General features: G+C 44.3%; 1 protein-coding gene across 8 annotated transcripts in view; it reads right to left on the bottom strand.

Moving 5' to 3' along the window:
• MAPKAP1 (MAPK associated protein 1) overlaps positions 1–19,607 on the bottom strand; it is a 128,380-nt gene that overhangs the window by 38,644 nt on the left and 70,129 nt on the right. For all 8 annotated transcript variants that reach the window (XM_058159054.1, XM_058159052.1, XM_058159056.1 and 5 more), the window contains one exon: positions 16,102–16,211. In XM_058159054.1, the coding sequence (XP_058015037.1) occupies positions 16,102–16,211 (110 nt within the window). The remainder of the gene's footprint in view (positions 1–16,101; positions 16,212–19,607) is intronic.

The raw sequence follows: 19,607 nt of genomic DNA, 5'->3' as shown, positions 1-19,607 counted from the left end.
CATTTGCGATCACACATTGCTCCCAGAAGCACGAAGCTGAAGCCTGAAGATGACGAATGAGACTTCGTCGAAACGTTGCCAAGACATTTCCAATTTTACACGGGAGAAAACCCGAACAAGCAAAGACCTATATATATCGATATACATATATTTATATATATATATATATATATATATATATATATATATATATATATACATTTTCTGAGGTTTTCACGGGTGTTTGTATGTAGGTCTTTGGTTTCTTTTAAAGGAAGTTAAAAGGAAGAAACAGCTGCGATCACACATTGCTCCCAGAAGCACGAAGCTGAAGCCTGAAGATGACGAATGAGACTTCGTCGAAACGTTGCCAAGACATTTCCAATTTTACGTGGGAGAAAACCCGAACAAGCAAAGACCTACATACAAACACCCGTGAAAACCTCAGAAAACACACACACACACACATTTATTTATTTATTTATTTATTTATTTATTTATTTATTTATTTATTTATTTATTTATTTATTTATTTATTTATAAAAGCACCTTTGGGACAACTATGACCTGGAGGATTGAGAATTGAGGATTGAGAAGACATAGGTAGCTCAGGGTTAAAACGAGGGGTCCTTGGTGCTCTCTGAACTGGGGAGTTTTCTTGCAAATGTTTCATGACCCAACTAGGGAACATCATCACTGCTAGAAGGGAAGGGGGATTGAGGAGTGGAGGAGGAAGAAAAGTGGGAAAGAAATGGAGGAGGAGGAGGACTGTGGGATCTTTGGTAGTCTCTGAACTGGGTGGTTTTCTTGCAGATGTTTCATGACCCAACTAAGGAACATTATCAGTGCTAGAAGGGAAGGGGGATTGGGGAGTGGAGTAGAAAGAAAAGTGGGAAGGAAATGGAGGAGGAGGAGGAGGAGGAAGGCAGGGGAAGGAGGACTGTGGGGTCTTTGGTAGTCTCTGAACTGGGTGGTTTTCTTGCAGACGTTTCATGACCCAAGTAGGGAACATCATCAGTGTTAGAAGGGAAGGAGGACTGGGGAGTGGAGGAAAAAGCGAAGTGGGAAAGAAATGGAGGAGGAGGAAGAGGAAGGAGGGGAGGACTGTGGCGTCATTGGTGCTCTCTGAGCTTGGTTGTTTTCTTGCCGACGTTTCGTGATCCAAACTAGGGAGCATCATTAGTGCTAAGTTAGGGCTGGTGACACTGATGATGTCACCTAGTTCGGTAATGAAACGTCGGCAAGAAAACCACCCAAGTTCAGAGAGCACCACGGGCCACAGATGATGATGATGATGACGATGATGACGATGATTTTTAAAAAAGGATCAAACGGATCACGACGGTTAATGGCGTCTCACGCAACATCTCACAAATAGCAACCATGAAATGTTCTTCCCGTTGGAGCCAAAACGAGCTCAACAAAAAGGAGACAGAGAGGAAGATATGTGTCTGTCTGTCTGTCTGTCTGTCTCTCTCTCTCTTTCTCTCTCGTGTGTGCGAGAAGTGGACATTATTCCAAGAAGCCATCTTTGCCTGCCAGCTAAATTGCAAAGGCTTCAGAATGGCCTTTTGAAAAGCCGGGGCCCATCAGTTCTCATTTTTAAAACTTCTCCTTTTCAGTCAAGGCGAGAAAAAAAGGGCCAATCCCAACTTTTATCTCGGCTAAAAAAAAAAACCCACACAAAAACAAACTGCTGTTATCTGCAAGCCCGATGTCAGGAGCTCCATCTCTCTCTCTCTCTCTTTCTGCTGACAAGCCGAGACGAGAAAGATAAGATTGGGACTGACTCTCCCTTCTCTGAGTAAATAAATAATCAATACTCATCTAAATGTAAATGAGAAAGTATCCCCCACTGATAACCTGGCGCTTATCAAACGGCCAATTCCGCTCCCCACCCCCAATCACAGAGACCTGTCCACAAAATCACCATCGCTCCGGCCAGGGATAATGGCTAACAATGGTCACTCAATTGAATCGATCACCAGAGAGATCAACTAGGTTTGGGGGTTCGGCTACTTTCCTGACTCCCCCAATATTTGGAGGAATGCAATTTGGGGGCCCCATTAACTTCCAGCAGGCAATGAAAGATGAACGGGTCAAGGTTGATGGACCCAGGGGAGATAAACAAACCTGAGTGTGGTTTTTATTCTTTTCCCTCCAGCCTATTTTCTTCCCTTTCTTCCAAATGGGGGGAGGGAGAAACAAACCCAACCACTACTACAACAAAAGAATTTAAAAAGGAGGAGAGAGCGGCTGTAGAACAAATCTCAGCAGAGAAAAACAACGATAAGGTTCATATTTTGGACGCACGGACCCGGCTCTCTGGAGAAGCCCATCGTCCTGGGAATGGGAAGAGGGTGGACAGCAGCAATGTTGGTTGCAGAGTGATGGGTCATGGCATTACTGGCTGAGGACACAACACTAGCAGCGGAGTCGGACAGTGAGGAGGCTGGGGAGGACCATGGGCCAGTCCTGGAGTCAGGGGAAGGCCCGGATGAGGGCTCTGCATCAGAGGCAGAGATGGGGCCAAGGCCATCTGGGAGCGATGCGCGGACTCCGCAGCCTCCAGAGGCGGACAGCAGAGAGGCAGAGGAACAGGAAAAGCCTGTTCCTACTGCACGCATGCAAAGAGCTGCCAGAAGGCAAGAGCAGCTAAAGCAAAAGGGACGACTTGGGAGTAAGGCCAGGAGATGATTGGCCCTTCCCATAAGGCTTAAAAGAGCAGCAAAGGCTCTTGGGCTCTTTGTAGGAAAGCAATGTTTCTACAATGGTTTCTTGTCGGTGTCTCCTGTTTCTGAACTTCATGGGGCTTTGCCAAGAAAAGCCTTTGGCAGGGTGCCAAAGAAGACAAAGGTTTGTGATAAAGCCGAAGGACTTTGTTTTGGAATTAATTTGGACTAAGCTGAGACTGAAGTAGTTCTCAGCTGTTCTAATAAACTATGTTCGTTTAGGACTGATTGTGTCTGGTAATAACTACTTGGCCTGGGTCACAACAGCCTACCTATGGTGTCACTAAGAGTAGACTTGACACTCATAATATGATGCAGAAGGTTTTCAAGAAGAGACTGGATTTGTCTAGACTCCTGGTTGAGCAGAAGGCTGGACTAGAAGACCTTCAAGGTCCCTTCCAACTCTTATTATCCTATAGTTCTATAGATCTGCTAGACAGATTGAATTCATTCCAAAGATCGACATCAAAGAGAACAATATTACGGGACCGCCTGCTGTTACCACACGCCTCCCACCGACCCGTACGCTCCCACAGAGAGGGACTTCTCAGGGTGCCGTCCGCCAAACAATGTCGGCTGGCGGCCCCCAGGGGAAGAGCCTTCTATGTGGGGGCTCCCACATTCTGGAACGAGCTTCCCCCGGGTTTACGCCAAATACCTGACCTTCAGACATTTCGTCGCGAACTCAAGACTCATCTTTTTATCCGCGTGGGGCTGGCTTAAATTGGGATTTTAATGTTAAATTTATTAATTTTAAACGGGGTTTTAGTATGGTAAATTTTAATCACTGGGCTAATTTAAATAAGTTTTTTAAATCGTATTTTAAACTTGTATATTGTATTGTCGGTTTTATTATGCCTGTACACCGCCCTGAGTCCTTCGGGAGAAGGGCGGTATAAAAATCAAATCAAATAAATAAATAAATAATATACCCAAGGAAGAGTTCACAACTGCAGGAACAAAAAGGGAAATTCAGTGGACGTTCTTAGGAAATTTATGGATTGCTCATGGCAGATAAAACCTTGTTTTATAGCTTCCACCGAGATCCTTAAGAAAGCAATCTGCTGACCGCTTTCTACCCCGATAAAGAGATCTCGGCGGTACTTTTTTCCTTCTCCACCTGTGAGAGATGGGTTGATTACCGAAAGCGGAAGTTACGGTATGCCCTCAGCTAGGAGCGATCAAGTTGCGCGATGAAATGCCACCTGATTAATTGTGAGGCTGGGCGGTGCATTCTTTGCAAATAAGAGCAAATTTGTGATTTGGCCTGCCATTCAAGTAAAATATCCGGGCTGTCAGGGAGAACGGCTGGCCCAGATCGATAAATTGAACTGAACAATTAAAAAGGCCCCAATCAAACTCTTTTAAATGGCAACCGGGACCACCTTTTCAGTTACAGTTTGATTTAAAGAATTTTTCACTGCATTCGTTTCAGGCTGTAATCTGCGCTACTACTGGTGCTGCTGCTACTAGTCCCTTCCTGCTGATTAAACATCACTTAGAAATCATATCATCAATTATAAATCATATAATTTATTGGTTGTTGACTCCGGGGATTTGAGTCCTAGCTAGGGGGTCTAAGGATCTTAAAAGTCAAAACAAACAAACAAAACAAAACAAAACCCCCAAAACTTGGATCTCTTGTGATTCTCTCTGTTAAAATAAACAGAAGAATATCCACCAATACCTCTTTCTCTGATCAAAATATGGCTATGAGTGAAGACGATTATTGCTAATGCTTGGAGTGTATTTTAGTTGGGCTTATGAGTTACTCTTTGTAGTAGTAGTAATAATAATAATAATAATAATAATAATAATAATAATAATAATAATAATAATAATAATAATAATAATAATAATAATAATAATAATAATAATAATAATAATACTGGCAGAAACCCATATCAACCATTAGCACCAGTCAATGGTATTTGTGATGCATTTTTGAATGTTCAGTTGACTGAGTTTCATGTTTAATTAATAATAATAATATTTTAATTTTTATACCGCCCTTCTCCCGAAGGACTCAGGGCGGTGAACAGCCAAGTAAAACCATACAATACATTACAATAAAAACTATTTAAAAAACTTATTCCATATGGCCTAAATTTAAATATAAAATACATAATATAAAAATAAACCCCATTTAAAACGAATTAAAAACCCCTATTAAGCCAGTCCTGCTCGGAAGAATAGGTATGTTTTCAGCTCGCGGCGAAAAGTCCGGAGGTCAGGAAGTTGTCGAAGTCCTGGGGGAAGCTCGTTCCAGAGGGTATTAAATCTAGTGTGCCATGCAGACGTTTCGTGACCCAACTAGGTAACATTATCAGTATTAGAGGTTATCTAGTTGGGTCATGAAACATCTGCAAGAAAACCGCCAAGCTCAGAGAGCACCAAGGACCCTGCAGTCCGCCTTCCTCCTCCAACCCCACTCTCTTCTAGCGCCCTTCTCGTCCCTTTTCCTTCTGCTCCGCTCCACAAATCCCTCTCCCTTCCAGCACTGACGCCGTTACCTAGCTGGGTCAAGAAACGTCTGCGAGAAAAAAGCTCAGAGAGCGCCAAGGACAGCACAATTTCAAATATTCTCTTCTGTCGGTTCAGAGCTAGCTACTTGATCATTTCCATCCTGTGCTATTCATTTCCAGCCACTGGTAGTTACCGGCAAAATGTCCCCATACGCACAAACCTCTAAATCAGCGGTTCTCAACCTGTGGGTCGGGACCTCGTTGGGGGTCGAATGACGATTTGCCAGGGGTCGCCTAAGACCATCGGAAATATGGGAAGTATACTTTGCGAGTGGAAGAATCGCGCTCCAATGGTTGACTCCACAAGCCAGCTGCAGGCTCTTCAAATCGCTAGCCGAATTCGGCTTCAGGCGCGATGATGAATTAAAAAAGAGAGAAATCTTTGCTCTGATGTTTCCCTCTCAAGCCAGCTGCAATCACTCCCAATCGCTAGCCTAATCTGGCTTCAGGCGCCATAAACTTAATAGGGGAGGAGTCTCCGCTTTAATGCCTCCGTCCTCAAGGCAATCGCAAGCAGTTCAGATCGCGAGCCAATACGGCTTCAGGCGCGATCAATTCAAAACGAAAATAATTTTACGGTTGGGGGTCGCCACATCGTGGGGAATTGTATTAAAGGGGTCGCAGCACTCTAAAGGTTGAGAACCACTGCTCTAAATGCATTATACCGCACACTTTAAAACCCACTTGGTGATAGGAAAGCTGGCCAAAGACGTCTGGTGGAAAATCACAAAGTAGTCTTTTTGTTTTGTTTCGTTTTAAACCCTTTGGGGCAGTCACATCTTTGTCGCAGTTTGCAACCCACTTTCTTTTTTTTAAAAAAAATAAGGCACTAACACCAGTAAATTTGTAATTGGGTTTTCTTAAACACACACACACACACCACCCCTGCAACCACCACCACCAGGCTCACTTGATCCCCTTGTAACGAGCTAGCAGAGGATTTGATTTATTTTAAGGGCTACTTTGACTAAATTCTGTAATTCCGCTAGCTGTCAAGGTGGCGTTAAGCGAAATGGGTTTGAACCGCTTGTAGGTTTTCGGTCCCAGGTTAGGCGTCAAGGTCCTTTTTGCCTTTCCTCCAAATTCTGTCACTCTGGATTTACTGTCGGTCCCCCCCCCCCCCCCGCAGTTGAATTCTTAAGCAGTGATGGTTTAACTCTCTGTCAGCTGCTTCTGGCATTTATTTGAATGCTGTATTTCCATATGCTCTTTCTTTCTTTCTCTCTCTCTCTCTCTCTTTCGTTCTTTCTTTCTTTCTCTCTCTCTTTCTTTCTCTCTGTCTCCTTCCTTCCTTCCTTCCTTCCTTCCTTCCTTCCTTCCTTCCTTCCTTCCTTCCTTCCTTCCTTCCTTCCTTCCTTCCTTCCTCTCTGTCATCTGCACTTCCATAACTGTCTGGTTCGGTTCTGCAACCCAACAAGACAGACACAGACTTCAGAGGATAATTAGAACTGCAGAAAAAACAATGACTACCAACCTGCCTTCCATTGAGGACCTGTATACTGCACGAATCAAGAAGAGGGCCGTGAAAATATTTACAGATCCCTCACATCCTGGACATAAACTGTTTCAACTCCTACCCTCAAAACGACGCTATAGAGCACTGCACACCAGAACAACTAGACACAAGAACAGTTTCTTCCTGAATGCCATCACTCTGCTAAACAAACAATTCCCTCAACACTGTCAAACTATTTACTGAATCTGCACTACTATTAATCTTCTCATCGTTCCCATCACCCATCTCCTCCCACTTATGACTGTATGACTGTAACCTTGTTGCTGGTACCCTTACGATTTATATTGACTGTTTCCTAATATGATTTGATTGCTTATTTGTACCCTATGACTATCATTAAGTGTTGTACCTTATGATACTTGACAAATGTATCTTTTCTTTTATGTACACTGAGAGCCTATGCACCAAAGACAAATTCCTTGTGTGTCCAATCACACTTGGCCAATAAAAAATTCTATTCTATTCTACTCCATATTCTATTCTATTCTATTCTATTCTATTCTATTCTATTCTATTCTATTCTATTCTATTCTATTCTATTCTATTCTATGATTGTTGATGAACGTATCTTGTCTTTTATGTACACTGAAACTGTATGCACCAAAGACAAATTCCTTGTGTGTCCAATCACACTTGGCCAATAAAAATTCTATTCTATTCTATTCTATTCTATTCTATTCTATTCTATTCTATTCTATTCTATTCTATTCTATTCTATTCTATTCTATTCTATTCTATTCTATTCTATTTTATTCTTATTCTAATTCTATTCTACTCTACTATTCTATTCTTTTTTTCCCTTCCTTCCTCTCTTTTCCTACCTACCTACCTGCCTACCTATTTCTTGTTCCTTCCTTCCTCTCCACCTTCCTTCCTTCCCTCCCTCCCTCCTTCCTTCTTCCCTTCTTCTTGCTCCTTCCTTCCTCTCTACCCTTTCCTTCCTTCCTTCCTTTGAATATTTTATTATGGCCTAGGGAGATTTTTTTTCCAGGATTGTGTGTAGGTTTGTACTTACACACATATGCATTTCACACTTCTTCTATTGCAATTTCAGGGGCTAAATTAACCCAGCCTTTAATTGTGGCATTTTTCATCAGGAAAGGGAGAATAAAACTAATAAATAAAGAGCCCCAGTTTCTCAAAGGGCACACCTGTTGCTCCACCCTCTCAAAAAACAACAACAGCCCAATCTTTTTTTTTTCTTACTTCCCGCTGCGTATCCTGAATGGGCCAAAGCCCCGTTTTGAGAAAGGAGAAGCCTTTTCAAAACTGCTCTTTTCCTTCGGAGGCTGCTGTGAAGGGTTTCTCCCTCCCCCCACCCCTGCCACCGCGACCCCCACCCCCCTAAATCGCAACGAACCCCACGGCTTCTTCAGTTCTCCTTTAACCTATGGAAAAACGCAGGTCGCGTTTCAACGAGGAGGGGGGCCACTGATCGGGAAAAGCCTTTACGACAAAAATAATGCGTAAAAGAACCTTTTGGTCTGCCAAAAAAAAAAAAAAGAAACAAAAAGAAAGAAAAACGGAAAAAGAACTGAGCCCAAGGCTGGCTTCGGGGAATGCGTCTGCAGCTGGAAACAGCTGTCTGGTTAAAAAAACAAAAAACACCTTGGTTAGGGTAGCCTGAGCAGAGCTGCTGTTGGGTGATCTCCAAGGGACGTGATTTGTAATGTTGAGATGTTCCTGGCTGGGGAGGTACGGTGGTGGAAGGAGGGTGGGTGGGTGGGGGAGAGAGTGGTTGTTGAGTTCAGAGTTTTGGAAGAGAGAGAGAAAGGGAGGGAAAAAAAGAATTAAAATTCTAGATCAAGGGCTTTTGGAAGAGAGGGGAAAAGAAGAAGAAACCTCTAAATAAGGATTTCAATTTGGAACGCATTGGAATCTTGCAATCACCCTAAAGGAGGAGGAGGAGGAGGAGGAGGAGGAGGAGGAGGAGGAGGAGGAGGAGGAGGAGGAGGAGGAGGAGGAGGAGGAGGAGGAGAAGAAGAAGAAGGAGGAAGAAGAAGAAGAGGAGGAGGAGGAGGAGGAGGAGAAGAACAAGAAGAAGAAGAAGAAGAAGAAGAAGAGGAGGAGGAGGAGGAGGAGGAGAAGGAGGAAGAAGAAGAGGAGGAGGAGGAGGAGGAGGAGGAGGAGAAGAAGAAGAAGAAGAAGAAGAAGAAGGAGAAGAAGAAGAAGAAGAAGAGGAGGAGGAGGAGGAGGAGGAGGAGAAGAAGAAGAAGAAGAAGAAGAAGAAGAAGAAGAAGAAGAAGAAGAAGAAGAAGAAGAAGAAGAAGAAGAAGAAGAAAATTCCTCTGTTTTGAAGGAGCTAGCATGATTCGGCGACTTTTAAGTGCGAAAAACGGTCAGAAAGCGAAGCTTTTTCCCCGGCGCCATTGTAACTTAGAGCGGTCATTAAGTGAACCATTGTAAGTCGAGGAATGCCTATATTCGGGGGTTTTTTTGTTTTGTTTTTTGCCTAGAGTCACCGAAAGTGAGTGGGCGGCTGTATACGTTCTCTAAAATAAATGAAGAAAATTAAAACAGCTAAAAACAGGAGCACACGTAGGCAAAAACTGCTTTTGGTGAGTGGGACAGAAAATGACCCAGAATCAATCTGTTAAAAAAAACTTTTATCCAGCCTGACTTCAACTAAGGAAGCATCTGCCTCTACAATTTCCCTCCGCAGATTTACCATCTACTTTCCGTGAGAAGGGGAGTGTGTTACCGGCTTATACTTCACCCCGTTCCCCCAAATCTCGCTAAGATCGGCGGAAATTTAAAATTTAGCCCCGTTCCTCAGTTGAGGATGGGACCGAAAAGATGAAGAAGAAGGAGGAGGAGGAGGAAGAGGAGGAGGAGGAGGAGGAGGAGAAGAAGAAGAAGAAGAAGGAGAAGGAGGAGAAGAAGAAGGAGGAGGAGGAGGAGGAGGAGGGAAAACAAAGACTTTTGTGTTTCTATTCACTAGAGAGAGACACAGAGAGAGAGAGACTCTGCCTGCATACAGAGTTTTATTAATCTGGGTGTCCTTTGGTACTCCTTGGCCCAATTTACAAAGGCGCTCATCCTTTCTAAAGCCCCAGGGACCAATTAGCTTAATCCAGGTAGCTAGTTCTAACACTCAGTTGCTCCAACCTTCTAGATCTGGAGCAAGGGTAAAATGCTCCCGGTTCGGACCGGATCGCCCGATCCAGTAGCGATGGCGGCGGGTGGTTCGGAGAACTGGTAGCCAAATTTCCCGCCCCCGCCCCCTGCCCCAGCTGAGCCGCGCGATCATCAGAGGTTTTTTTTTTTTTTTTTACTTTTAAAAGCATTTTTTTCTTCGGTCGAATTGTGGGTTCCCCGTTGCCTTCTGAGATCGGCTGTTCGCTTGCCGATGGTTTCATTCTCCTACTTTAAGCACAGCCCTGATGAGGTTGCCTAGTTGGGTCACGAAAACGTCTCCAATCGAAACCACCGAGCTCAGAAAGGCGCTGAAGGTTCCCTAGAAAAGGACACGAGGCCGCCTGGAGAAGAAAGCTGGGAGAGAACGGCTGGTTGAACGGGGAACGGGGACATTTCCGCTGCGGTTTTAAGTCCCCCGCTTGTTTCTTTTTTTAAAAAAAAAACAGCCACCACTTGAACTTGTACAGTTCTCAAAGCTTCGTTTCTCACCCGAGGACCTGGACTTGTCACTTTTCCTCCCCCCCGCCTCGTGTCTGAGAAGGTTGCTAAAGGTTAGGGGCAACAAGGCTTAGAATGGCATTTTTTAATACAGGCAGTCAAGAAAAGGAAAGGCATAGAAGGTCAGCGATTCCCGAGCGGGAGGGTTTTTTTAGAAGGAAGTGAGAGGGAGTTACGCCGGTGGACTTCTGGCTCTCAAAAAAGGAGGGTGCAGAATTGCTGGACGGATGGAACATAGAATAATGTCTGAAAGGGTGGTAGGGCTTCCTGCCTGAGTAGGGGGTTGGACTAGAGGACCTCCGGGGTCCCTTCCAACTCTGTTATACGCCGGTCCCTCTTCCTTCCTCCTAAAAGGGCATTTCAAATCCCCCCACCCCCACCCCAAGACAGCTCGAGGGAAAGGGTGCTCTTTATTCATATGCGTGACAGCCCAAGCTACCGGCTGTGCTGGTTCTGAGGATGATGGGAGTTGTGCCTCCCCACCCACGTGTCTGGAGGGCGGCAGATCGGGAAAGGCAGAGTTAAGCACACCCGTCAACTGTTTGTAAGATTTAGGCAGGCAAGAAGGCGAAAGTTTGATGGGATGGGAAAACTGATTAAAAAAAAGATACCTGGAGGAAAAAAGGGAAGAAAGGAGGAAAAAAAGAAAGAAGGAAAGAAAGAAAAAAAGAAAGGAGGGAGGGTGGAAGGAGGAAGGAAGGAAAGAAGGAAAGGTGAACAGGAAGGAAGGAAGAAGAAAGGAGGAGGGAAGGGTGAACAGGAAGGAAGGAAGGAAAGGGAAGGAAGGAAGGAAGGGTTAACAGGAAGGAAGGAAGGAAGGAAAGAAAGAGAGAAAAAGAAAGAAAGAAGGAAGGTGAACAGGAAGGAAGAACAGGAAGAAGAAGAAGAAAAGACAGAAAGAAAGAAGGAAGGAAGGAAGGAAGGAAGGAAGGAAGGAAGGAAGGAAGGAAGGGAGAACAGGAAGAAAGAACAGGAAAGAAAGAAGGAAGGAAGGAAGGATGAACAGGAAGGAAGGAAGAAGAAAGAAGGAAGGAATGGTGAACAGGAAGGAAGGAAGGAAGGGTGAACAGGAAGAAAGAACAGGAAAGAAAGAAGGAAGGAAGGAAGGAAGGAAGGAAGGAAGGAAGGAAGAAAAAAGGAGGAAGGAAGGGTGAACAGGAAGGAAGGAAGGAAAGAAAGGGAAGGAAGGAAGGAAGGGTGAACAGGAAGGAAGGAAGGGTTAACAGGAAGGAAGGAAGGAAGGAAAGAAAGAGAGAAAAAGAAAGAAAGAAGGAAGGTGAACAGGAAGGAAGAACAGGAAGAAGAAGAAAAGACAGAAAGAAGGAAGGAAGGAAAGAAAGAAAGAAGGAAGGAAGGAAGGAAGGGTGAACAGGAAGAAAGAACAGGAAAGAAAGAAGGAAGGAAGGAAGGAAGGATGAACAGGAAGGAAGGAAGAAGAAAGAAGGAAGAAAGGATGAACAGGAAGGAAGGAAGGAAGGAAGGAAGGAAGGAAAGAAAGAAAGAAAGAAAGAAAGAAAGAAAGAAAGGAGGGAGGGAGGGAGGGAGGGAGGGAGGAAGGAGAAAGGAAGGAAAGAAGGAAAGGTGAACAGGAAGGAAGGAAGAAAAAAGGAGGAAGGAAGGGTGAACAGGAAGGAAGGAAGGAAAGAAAGGGAAGGAAGGAAGGAAGGGTGAACAGGAAGGAAGGAAGGGTTAACAGGAAGGAAGGAAGGAAGGAAAGAAAGAGAAAAAGAAAGAAAGAAGGAAGGTGAACAGGAAGGAAGAACAGGAAGAAGAAAGAAGAAAAGAAAGAAAGACGGAAAGAAGGAAGGAAGGAAAGAAAGAAAGAAGGAAGGAAGGAAGGAAGGAAGGAAGGGTGAACAGGAAGAAAGAACAGGAAAGAAAGAAGGAAGGAAGGAAGGAAGGATGAACAGGAAGGAAAGAAGAAAGAAGGAAGGAATGGTGAACAGGAAGGAAGGAAGAAAAGAAAGAAAGAAAGAAAGAAAGAAAGGGTGAACAAAAGGGGTGGCTGGATGGGGTGGGGTGAGGGTGGGGGGGGTGTTGGAGGAGGAAGATGCTGGGGAGGGGACGGCGGGAAGGAGCCGAAGACCATTCATCCCGGCTAACGACTTGTTCATGATGAGTGATGATGGATAAAGACTTCTCACGCTGAGATGAAATCAAGATTTATATGCATTGTTTCCTCTCTCAACTAGTGGGAAGATCATCATCATCTAATTCCATCTCCGCGGCCAGCGATGGGCATCCGGAGAGCGGCGTTATCAAACCGCGCAGTCAGCTGGCAAAAGCCGCGACGTGGCGGCTGGCACATCTGGACGGGGCTGCCAGCAGCCCAGGGTGAACGATGACGCTTGGCCGGCAGCCAAAAAACCGTCTTCGAGACCCAGGCAGGCTTTTCATCTCGGCTTCCTCCCCCCCCTTCCCCTCCACTCCCCATCCCGTCTTCTTCTCCTTCTCCTTTCCTTGTTCCTCCCAGCTCCCCCCTTTTTTTAAAAAAAAAGAAAAGGGAAAAAAAATATCCGATTTTCAGGGCTTCGTTCAATTGCTCTCCGCTGCCATTTTTTACAGCTCTTATCGTTTTCCCCGGGAAATAAGGCCTTGAGACAGCTCATGCGTGTCCTTTTGCGGTGTTATCTCTCCTAACTTTTATTAAAACTTCAGCTTTCATCTGCAGATAGCTAATTAAATCGGTGACAGATTATAGACTCGGTTTGGGGGGGGGAGAAAGAGCAGGAAAGAGTGGGTGGGCTTCGACTGATTCTTTCTTTCTTTCTTTCTTTCTTTCTTTCTTTCTTTCTTTCTTTCTTTCTCTCTTTCTCTCTCTCTCTCTCTCTCTCCCCCTTCCTTCCTTCCTTCCTTCCTTCCTTTCTTTCTTTCTCTCTCTCTCTCCCTTTTCCTTTCCTAAACAGAAACCTGGGGGTGGGAAATTATGTTCTTTCTTTAAAAAGAAACTAAAAGTAAAACGGACCGGTCCAGAGGGGGGAGGGGGGGAAGAGAGAGAGAGAGGGTGGGTGGGGGGAGAAAGGAAAGGTTTCATTCATTTAACCGAGACAAGATGCTTTTATCTCTACTGAGTCTATAAGATAGGTTTATATTAAAGTTCTTTGTGGTGGGAGACAAGAGCCGGCGCCATTTCTCACCGTAATTATTTCTCAATGTCAAGACAGATATTTTTCTGGCCTCGGTAGGGGCTTTTTAAGGCTGTTGTTACCTGCACAGGTCTTTTGAAAACAAAAGGACTTTCTTGACAATTAAAAGCGAGAATTTTTGCATTTGCATTTATATTATATTATATATATTATATCCCGCCCTTCTCCGAAGACTCAGGACGGCTTACACTATGTCAAGCAATAGTCTTCATCCATTTGTATATTATATACAAAGTCAACTTTATTGCCCCCAACAATCTGGGTCCTCATTTTACCTACCTTCTAAAGGATGGAAGGCTGAGTCAACCTTGGGCCTGGTGGGACTAGAACCTGCAGTAATTGCAGGCAGCTGCTGCATTAGCAGTCTGAGCCACAGAGGCCCCTATGCACCAAGACAAATTCCTTGTGTGTCCAATCACAGTTGGCCAATAAAAAATTCTATTCTATTCTATTCTATTCTATTCTATTCTATTCTATTCTATTCTATTCTATTCTATTCTATTAATTTCTCCTTTTTCCAAAATGAGAAAACACCTAGACAGACGTGACTGCAAAGACGGAAGGGAGAGAAGTTTTTGAAAGAAGGTCACCAAAGGGGATCCCGTGATGCCACAACCACTATAAATACAAGTCAGTGGCCAAACTGTCTGAATCTTGATCACGTGACCCCGGGGATCCTTCGACGGTCGTTAAGTGTGAAAGGCTTTTTCAGTGCTGCTGTAACTTTGAATGGTCGCCCAATGCACTGTTGTACGTCGAGGATTGTCTTTATTCTGGAAGGCCCTCGCTTGGCCCAGTCTAAGCGTAGGCGTATCGCCGGGAAGTTGGTTCCTTGTTATTTGGGAATCCTGATCGTCCCGAAAGTTCGGGCCGTTTTTGAACCACCATGACAGCCTGTAAAACGGCAGGCCGCGATTTGTAATAATAATAATAACAGAGTTGGAAGGGGCCTTGGAGATCTTCTAGTCCAACCCTCTTCCCAGGCAGGAAACCCTACACTATTTCAGACAAATGGTTATCCAATCTCTTCTTAAAATCTTCCAGTGTTGGAGCATTCACAACTTCTGGAGGCAAGTTGTTCCACTGATTAATTGTTCTAACTGTCAGGAAATTTCTCCTTAGTTCTAAGTTGCTTCTCTCCTTGCTTAGTTTCCACCCATTGCTTCTTGTTCTACCCTCAAGTGCTTTGGAGAATAGCTTGACTCCCTCTTCTTTGGGGCAACCCCTGAGATATTGGAAGACTATCTTGTCTCCCCTAGTCCTTCTTTTTGTTAAACTAGACATACCCAGTTCCTGCAACTGTTCTTCATTTGTTTTAGCCTCCAGTCCCCTAATCATCTTTGTTTGTAAGATCAAATGTGAATTTCCACTTAAAAATCGCTTTTTGGTTTCTAAAGTGAAGGGATTCCCAGAAGGAGAATCCATTCTCGAGAAGGCCTTCGTAAAGATGAAACGCTAAAAATCGCAATACCGGTTTGAGAAAAGGGCTCAGTCCTCAAATTTCGCCCCTCTGGAGCGCAAAGATGAAATACTAAAAATCGTACAGCGTACGTTGGCTTAAAAAAAAAAAAAATTGAATCTCGAATATCCGCTTCCGAGTGCAAAGACTGAAATACTAAAATTGCAAAACGCGGGTTGGCCATAAAAACAAACAACACCCCCCCCCAAAAAAACCCCCAGCTCCATTTCAAACAGCTGGCCGTTCCGTGCGCAGAGGCTGAAACGCTGAAATTGCAAAACACGTTTGCAAAAAACAAAACAAAACAACAACAACAACCGAAAAAAAAGCTCCATCTCAGATCGGCAGTTTTGAGGCCTCCGAGCCCAAAAGGAAAAAAAAAAAAAATTCCAGACAGAACCGTCTCCCAAGTTGGAGCGAAACCACTGTGGCTTTTTGAACCCTGAACAAAATACGGCTTTTTTTTTTTTTTGGAAGCATCCTCTCTTTCAAGTTGGAAGGTTTTGGCCAAGATTCAACCCTGAAAAGGGGAGAGAGGAGGCTTTGCTGCAAAAATACCTAGGTGTCAAAAGATATTTTTTTGTGGGGGGAAATATTCAAGCTGTTTCCACGTTTATTCCAAAGGAACGAAGCCAGCCTGGGAAGTGTCTGGTGGAATGCTTCAAAACAAGAGAAAGTTCCCCCTCCCTTTTTTTTGGGCTAGCTTAAATTGGAATTAAAGGTAGATTTTTGACATTGGTTTTCTTTATATAAGGGATGGGGGGGGGTGGATGGCGAGGAGGCCTCCAAAAACGGCTACAGCACCCAGAATTCCTCTCTAACCCTCCGCCCCCCGCCACGTTATTGAATGCTTTGCGGCAGTGGTGAAATCCAGTTTTTTTTTTAGTACCGGTTCGGTGGATGTGGCTTGGTGTGACTTGGTGGGCGTGGCTTGGTGGGCGTGGCAGGGGAAGGATACTGCAAAATCTCCATTCCTTTCCCACTTCTGGGGGAAGGATACTGCAAAATCCCCATTCCCACTGCCCTCCCTCCAAAATAATCATGATGAAGATGATAATAATAATAATACTAATAATGAAAAAGATGTAGTAAGCGGTCCGGTCCCCACCTGAGCCTCGCTGCGACCCTTTCCTTCGTTTCAGAGCCTTTTGCAAAATGTCCTTCATGGTGACCTTCAGGCTCTCCACCTGGATCAGGGAGAATCCATGCGCGGCGTTTCTGCAAAGGCAAAAGAGAGGAGAGAAGGGGAGAGTTGAGCGGCAGAAACCGGCGCGCCCACGGGCTCGGACCACGCTGCCGCCAGAGGGCAGCCTTAGGGCAGGCAGAATCTGGAGGACACTGGATGGATTGTTATTTTTTTTAATTTAACAAACAGAAGAGTGGAACAGAAAATACAGAACAGAACAGAATAGGATGAGTAATAGAGTAGAACAGAATATAGAACAGAACAAAACAGAGTAGAATAGAATAGAAGTAGAGTAGTATAGAGTAGAACAGAAATAATAGAAATAGGCATAGGAATAGAACAGAATAGAATAGAACAGAATAGAATAGATAATATAGAATGGAGTAAAGTAGAATAGAGAATATAATATAATAGATAATGTAGAATGAAATGGAGTGGAGTGGAGTGGAGTAGAGTAGAGTGAGTAGGGTAGAGGAGTAAAGTAGAGTAGAGTATAGAATAGAGAATAGAATATAATAGATAATGTAGAATGGAATAGAGTGGAGTGGAGTGGAGTGGAGTGGAGTGGAGTGGAGTGGAGTAGAGTAGAGTAGAGTAGAGTAGAGTAGGGTAGAGTAGAGTAGAGCAGAGCAGAGCAGAGCAGAGCAGAGCAGAGCAGAGTACAGGAGTAGAGTAGAGTAGAGTAGAATAGAATAGAATAAGGAATAGAATATAGAATGGAATGGAATAGAATAGAATAGAGAATAATAATAGGGTTGGAAGAGACCTTAAGAGGTCTTCTAGTCCAGGGGTCACCAACCTTTCGGACCTCAGGGACCACTAAACTCATAATTGTGAATCCCGCGGACCATTAATATGAATTTTTAAAAAAGATAAACAGTATTTAGTGCAATATAAAAAAGGCAAAGAATTTTTCTGCGGACCACCAAAATTTTCTCATGGACCACCAGTGGTCCACGGACCACCAGTTCGTGACCGCTGTTCTAGTCACCCCCTGCTCAAGCAGGAGACCCCATACCGTTCTGGACAAATGGCTGTCCATTTGACCACTGCGCCACCACGGCCCATAGACAAAACGCCACGTTTTTGAAGAAAGCAAAATCCACATTTTGAGAGCACCACTGGTTTGAAAGAGGGCTCCGAGAGGCCACCTACGTCAAAATTGAACAGCCCCCTCTCAATACGGGGGGTGGGTGGGGATGCGACATCACATATCTCCAGTCTACAACAGGGTCCTGCCAACAGTTCCAAGAAGGCTCCACATCAGGGGTGAAATGTAAAATTTGTTACTACCGGTTCTGTGGGCGTGGCTTGGTGGGGTGTGTGTAACGCGACTGGGTGGGCGTGGCCAACTTTTTTTTTTTTTACTTTTAAAAGCATTTTTTCTACAACCTCTTTGGCCGAAGAAGTTGTAAAAAAATGCTTTTAAAAGCCTGTGATGATCAGGCAACTCAGCTGGGATTGTCAGAGGAGCCTTTTGAAAGCATTTTTTCTACAACCTCTTTGGCTGAAGAAGTTGTAAAAAAATGCTTTTAAAAGCCTCTGATGATCAGGCAACTCAGCTGGGATCGTCTGAGGAGCCTTTTAAAAGCATTTTTTCTACAACCTCTTTGGCTGAAGAGGTGGTTAAAAAAAAATGCTTTTAAAAGCCTGTGATAATCAGGCAACTCAGCTGGGATCGCCAGAGGGGAAAAAAGCTTTTAAAGGGTTCTGACAATCCCAACTGAGTTACCTGATCGGCAGAATATTTTAAAAGCTTTTTTTTTCAGCCGAAGAGGTTGTAGAAAAAAATGCTTTTAAAGGGTTCTGACGATCCGAGCTGAGCCGCGCGATCATCAGTACTTTTAAAAGCAATTTTTCGGCCGAAGAAAAAATGCTTTTAAAAGTAAAAAAACTAGGCAACCTCATCAGGGCTGTGCTTAAGTAGGAGAATGAAACTATCAGCAAGCGAACAGCCGATCTCAGAAGGCAATGGGGAATCCACAATTCGACCGAAGAAAAAAATGCTTTTAAAAGTAAAAAAAAAATAATAATAATAATAAAAAATAATAAAAGTAAAAAAAAATAACCTCTGATGATTGCATGACTCAGCTGGGGCGTGGGAGGGCCCCCCCGGGATTTTTGCTACCGGGTCTCCGAACCACCCACCGCCATCGCTACCGGATCAAGCGATCCGGTCCGAGCCGGGAGCATTTCACCCCTGCTCCGCACCCATTTGTATCACTCAGATGGCCCTGAGGACACAGATAAACCTCCAACTGGTCTCAACTCCTCTCGAGAAGGACGCAAATTCTTTTAGAGCAAAGCAACATCTCAAAAATGCAGGAGGGAAGAAAAACAGGATTAGGCAAGACGTATGAGATACTGACCCAGAAGTAACTTTCAGAAGTTTCAAGAGCACCTCTGCTAATCTGCCTCATCTATTTTAGATTGTTATTCCCGGCTTGCATTTTTTTTGCAATTACTGCCTTTTTTGGGTTTTAAATCTAAGCTTATCTAAAAGCCTCAGCAGATGAGCAGGATAGAAAATGACAAATTATTATCATTAGTTACCTCCCTTTCGTAAAACCTGCATGTGGTCTTAGCTATTTCCTTGGTGACAAGACTTGTTTTAACAATAAGGAAACTCAGGATGGGCTGCCCAGCTCTGGCCCAGCACAAATAGGAATTAAAGTATGTTTCTTCCCAACTTATTCACAGAAGGGGTTCAAACGTCTGTCGGAAACACTGAAGGAGAATATTTGTAGCTCGGGGTTGAAATGAGGGGCCTTCGATGCTCTCCGAGCTGGGTTGCTTTCTTGCAAACGTTTCATTACCCAAACTAGGTGACATCTTCAGTATTAGAAGGGAGTGGGGGGGTGTGGACTGGAGGAGGAGGAGAAGAAAGAGGAGGAGGACTGTGGGGTCCTTGGTACCCTCTGAGCTTGGTTGCTTTCTTGCAAACGTTTCATTACCCAAACTAGGTAACATCTTCAGTATTAGAAGGGAGTAGGGTATGCGGAGAGGAGGGCGAGGAAGAGGAGGAGGAGGAGGAGGAGGAGGAGGAGGAGGAGGAGGAGGAGGAGGAGGAAGATGACAACTGTGGGCTCCTTGATGCTCTATGAGCTTGGTCGTTTCCTTGTAGATGTTTCATTACCCAAACTAGGTAACATCACTAGCCCTGATGATGTTACTTAGTTGGGTAATGAAACATCTACAAGGAAACGACCAAGTTCAGAGAGCACCCAGGAGCCCTCACCTTTCAAACTGTATCTGAAAGAGAATTATTATGAGCTTGTTGGAGAGCTTTCATTCAGAAGGGGCCTCTGTGGCTCAGACTGCTAATGCAGTCTGTTATTAACAGCAGCTGCCTGCAATTACTGCAGGTTCTAGTCCCACCAGGCCCAAGGTTGACTCAGCCTTCCATCCTTTATAAGGTAGGTAAAATG

This window comes from Ahaetulla prasina, chromosome 16 (assembly GCF_028640845.1).
Source record: "Ahaetulla prasina isolate Xishuangbanna chromosome 16, ASM2864084v1, whole genome shotgun sequence".
In the NCBI taxonomy this organism is placed as follows: domain Eukaryota; kingdom Metazoa; phylum Chordata; class Lepidosauria; order Squamata; family Colubridae; genus Ahaetulla; species Ahaetulla prasina.
The sequence above is the reverse complement of the archived record's forward strand: the minus strand, read 5'-3'. Positions and strand labels throughout refer to the sequence as shown.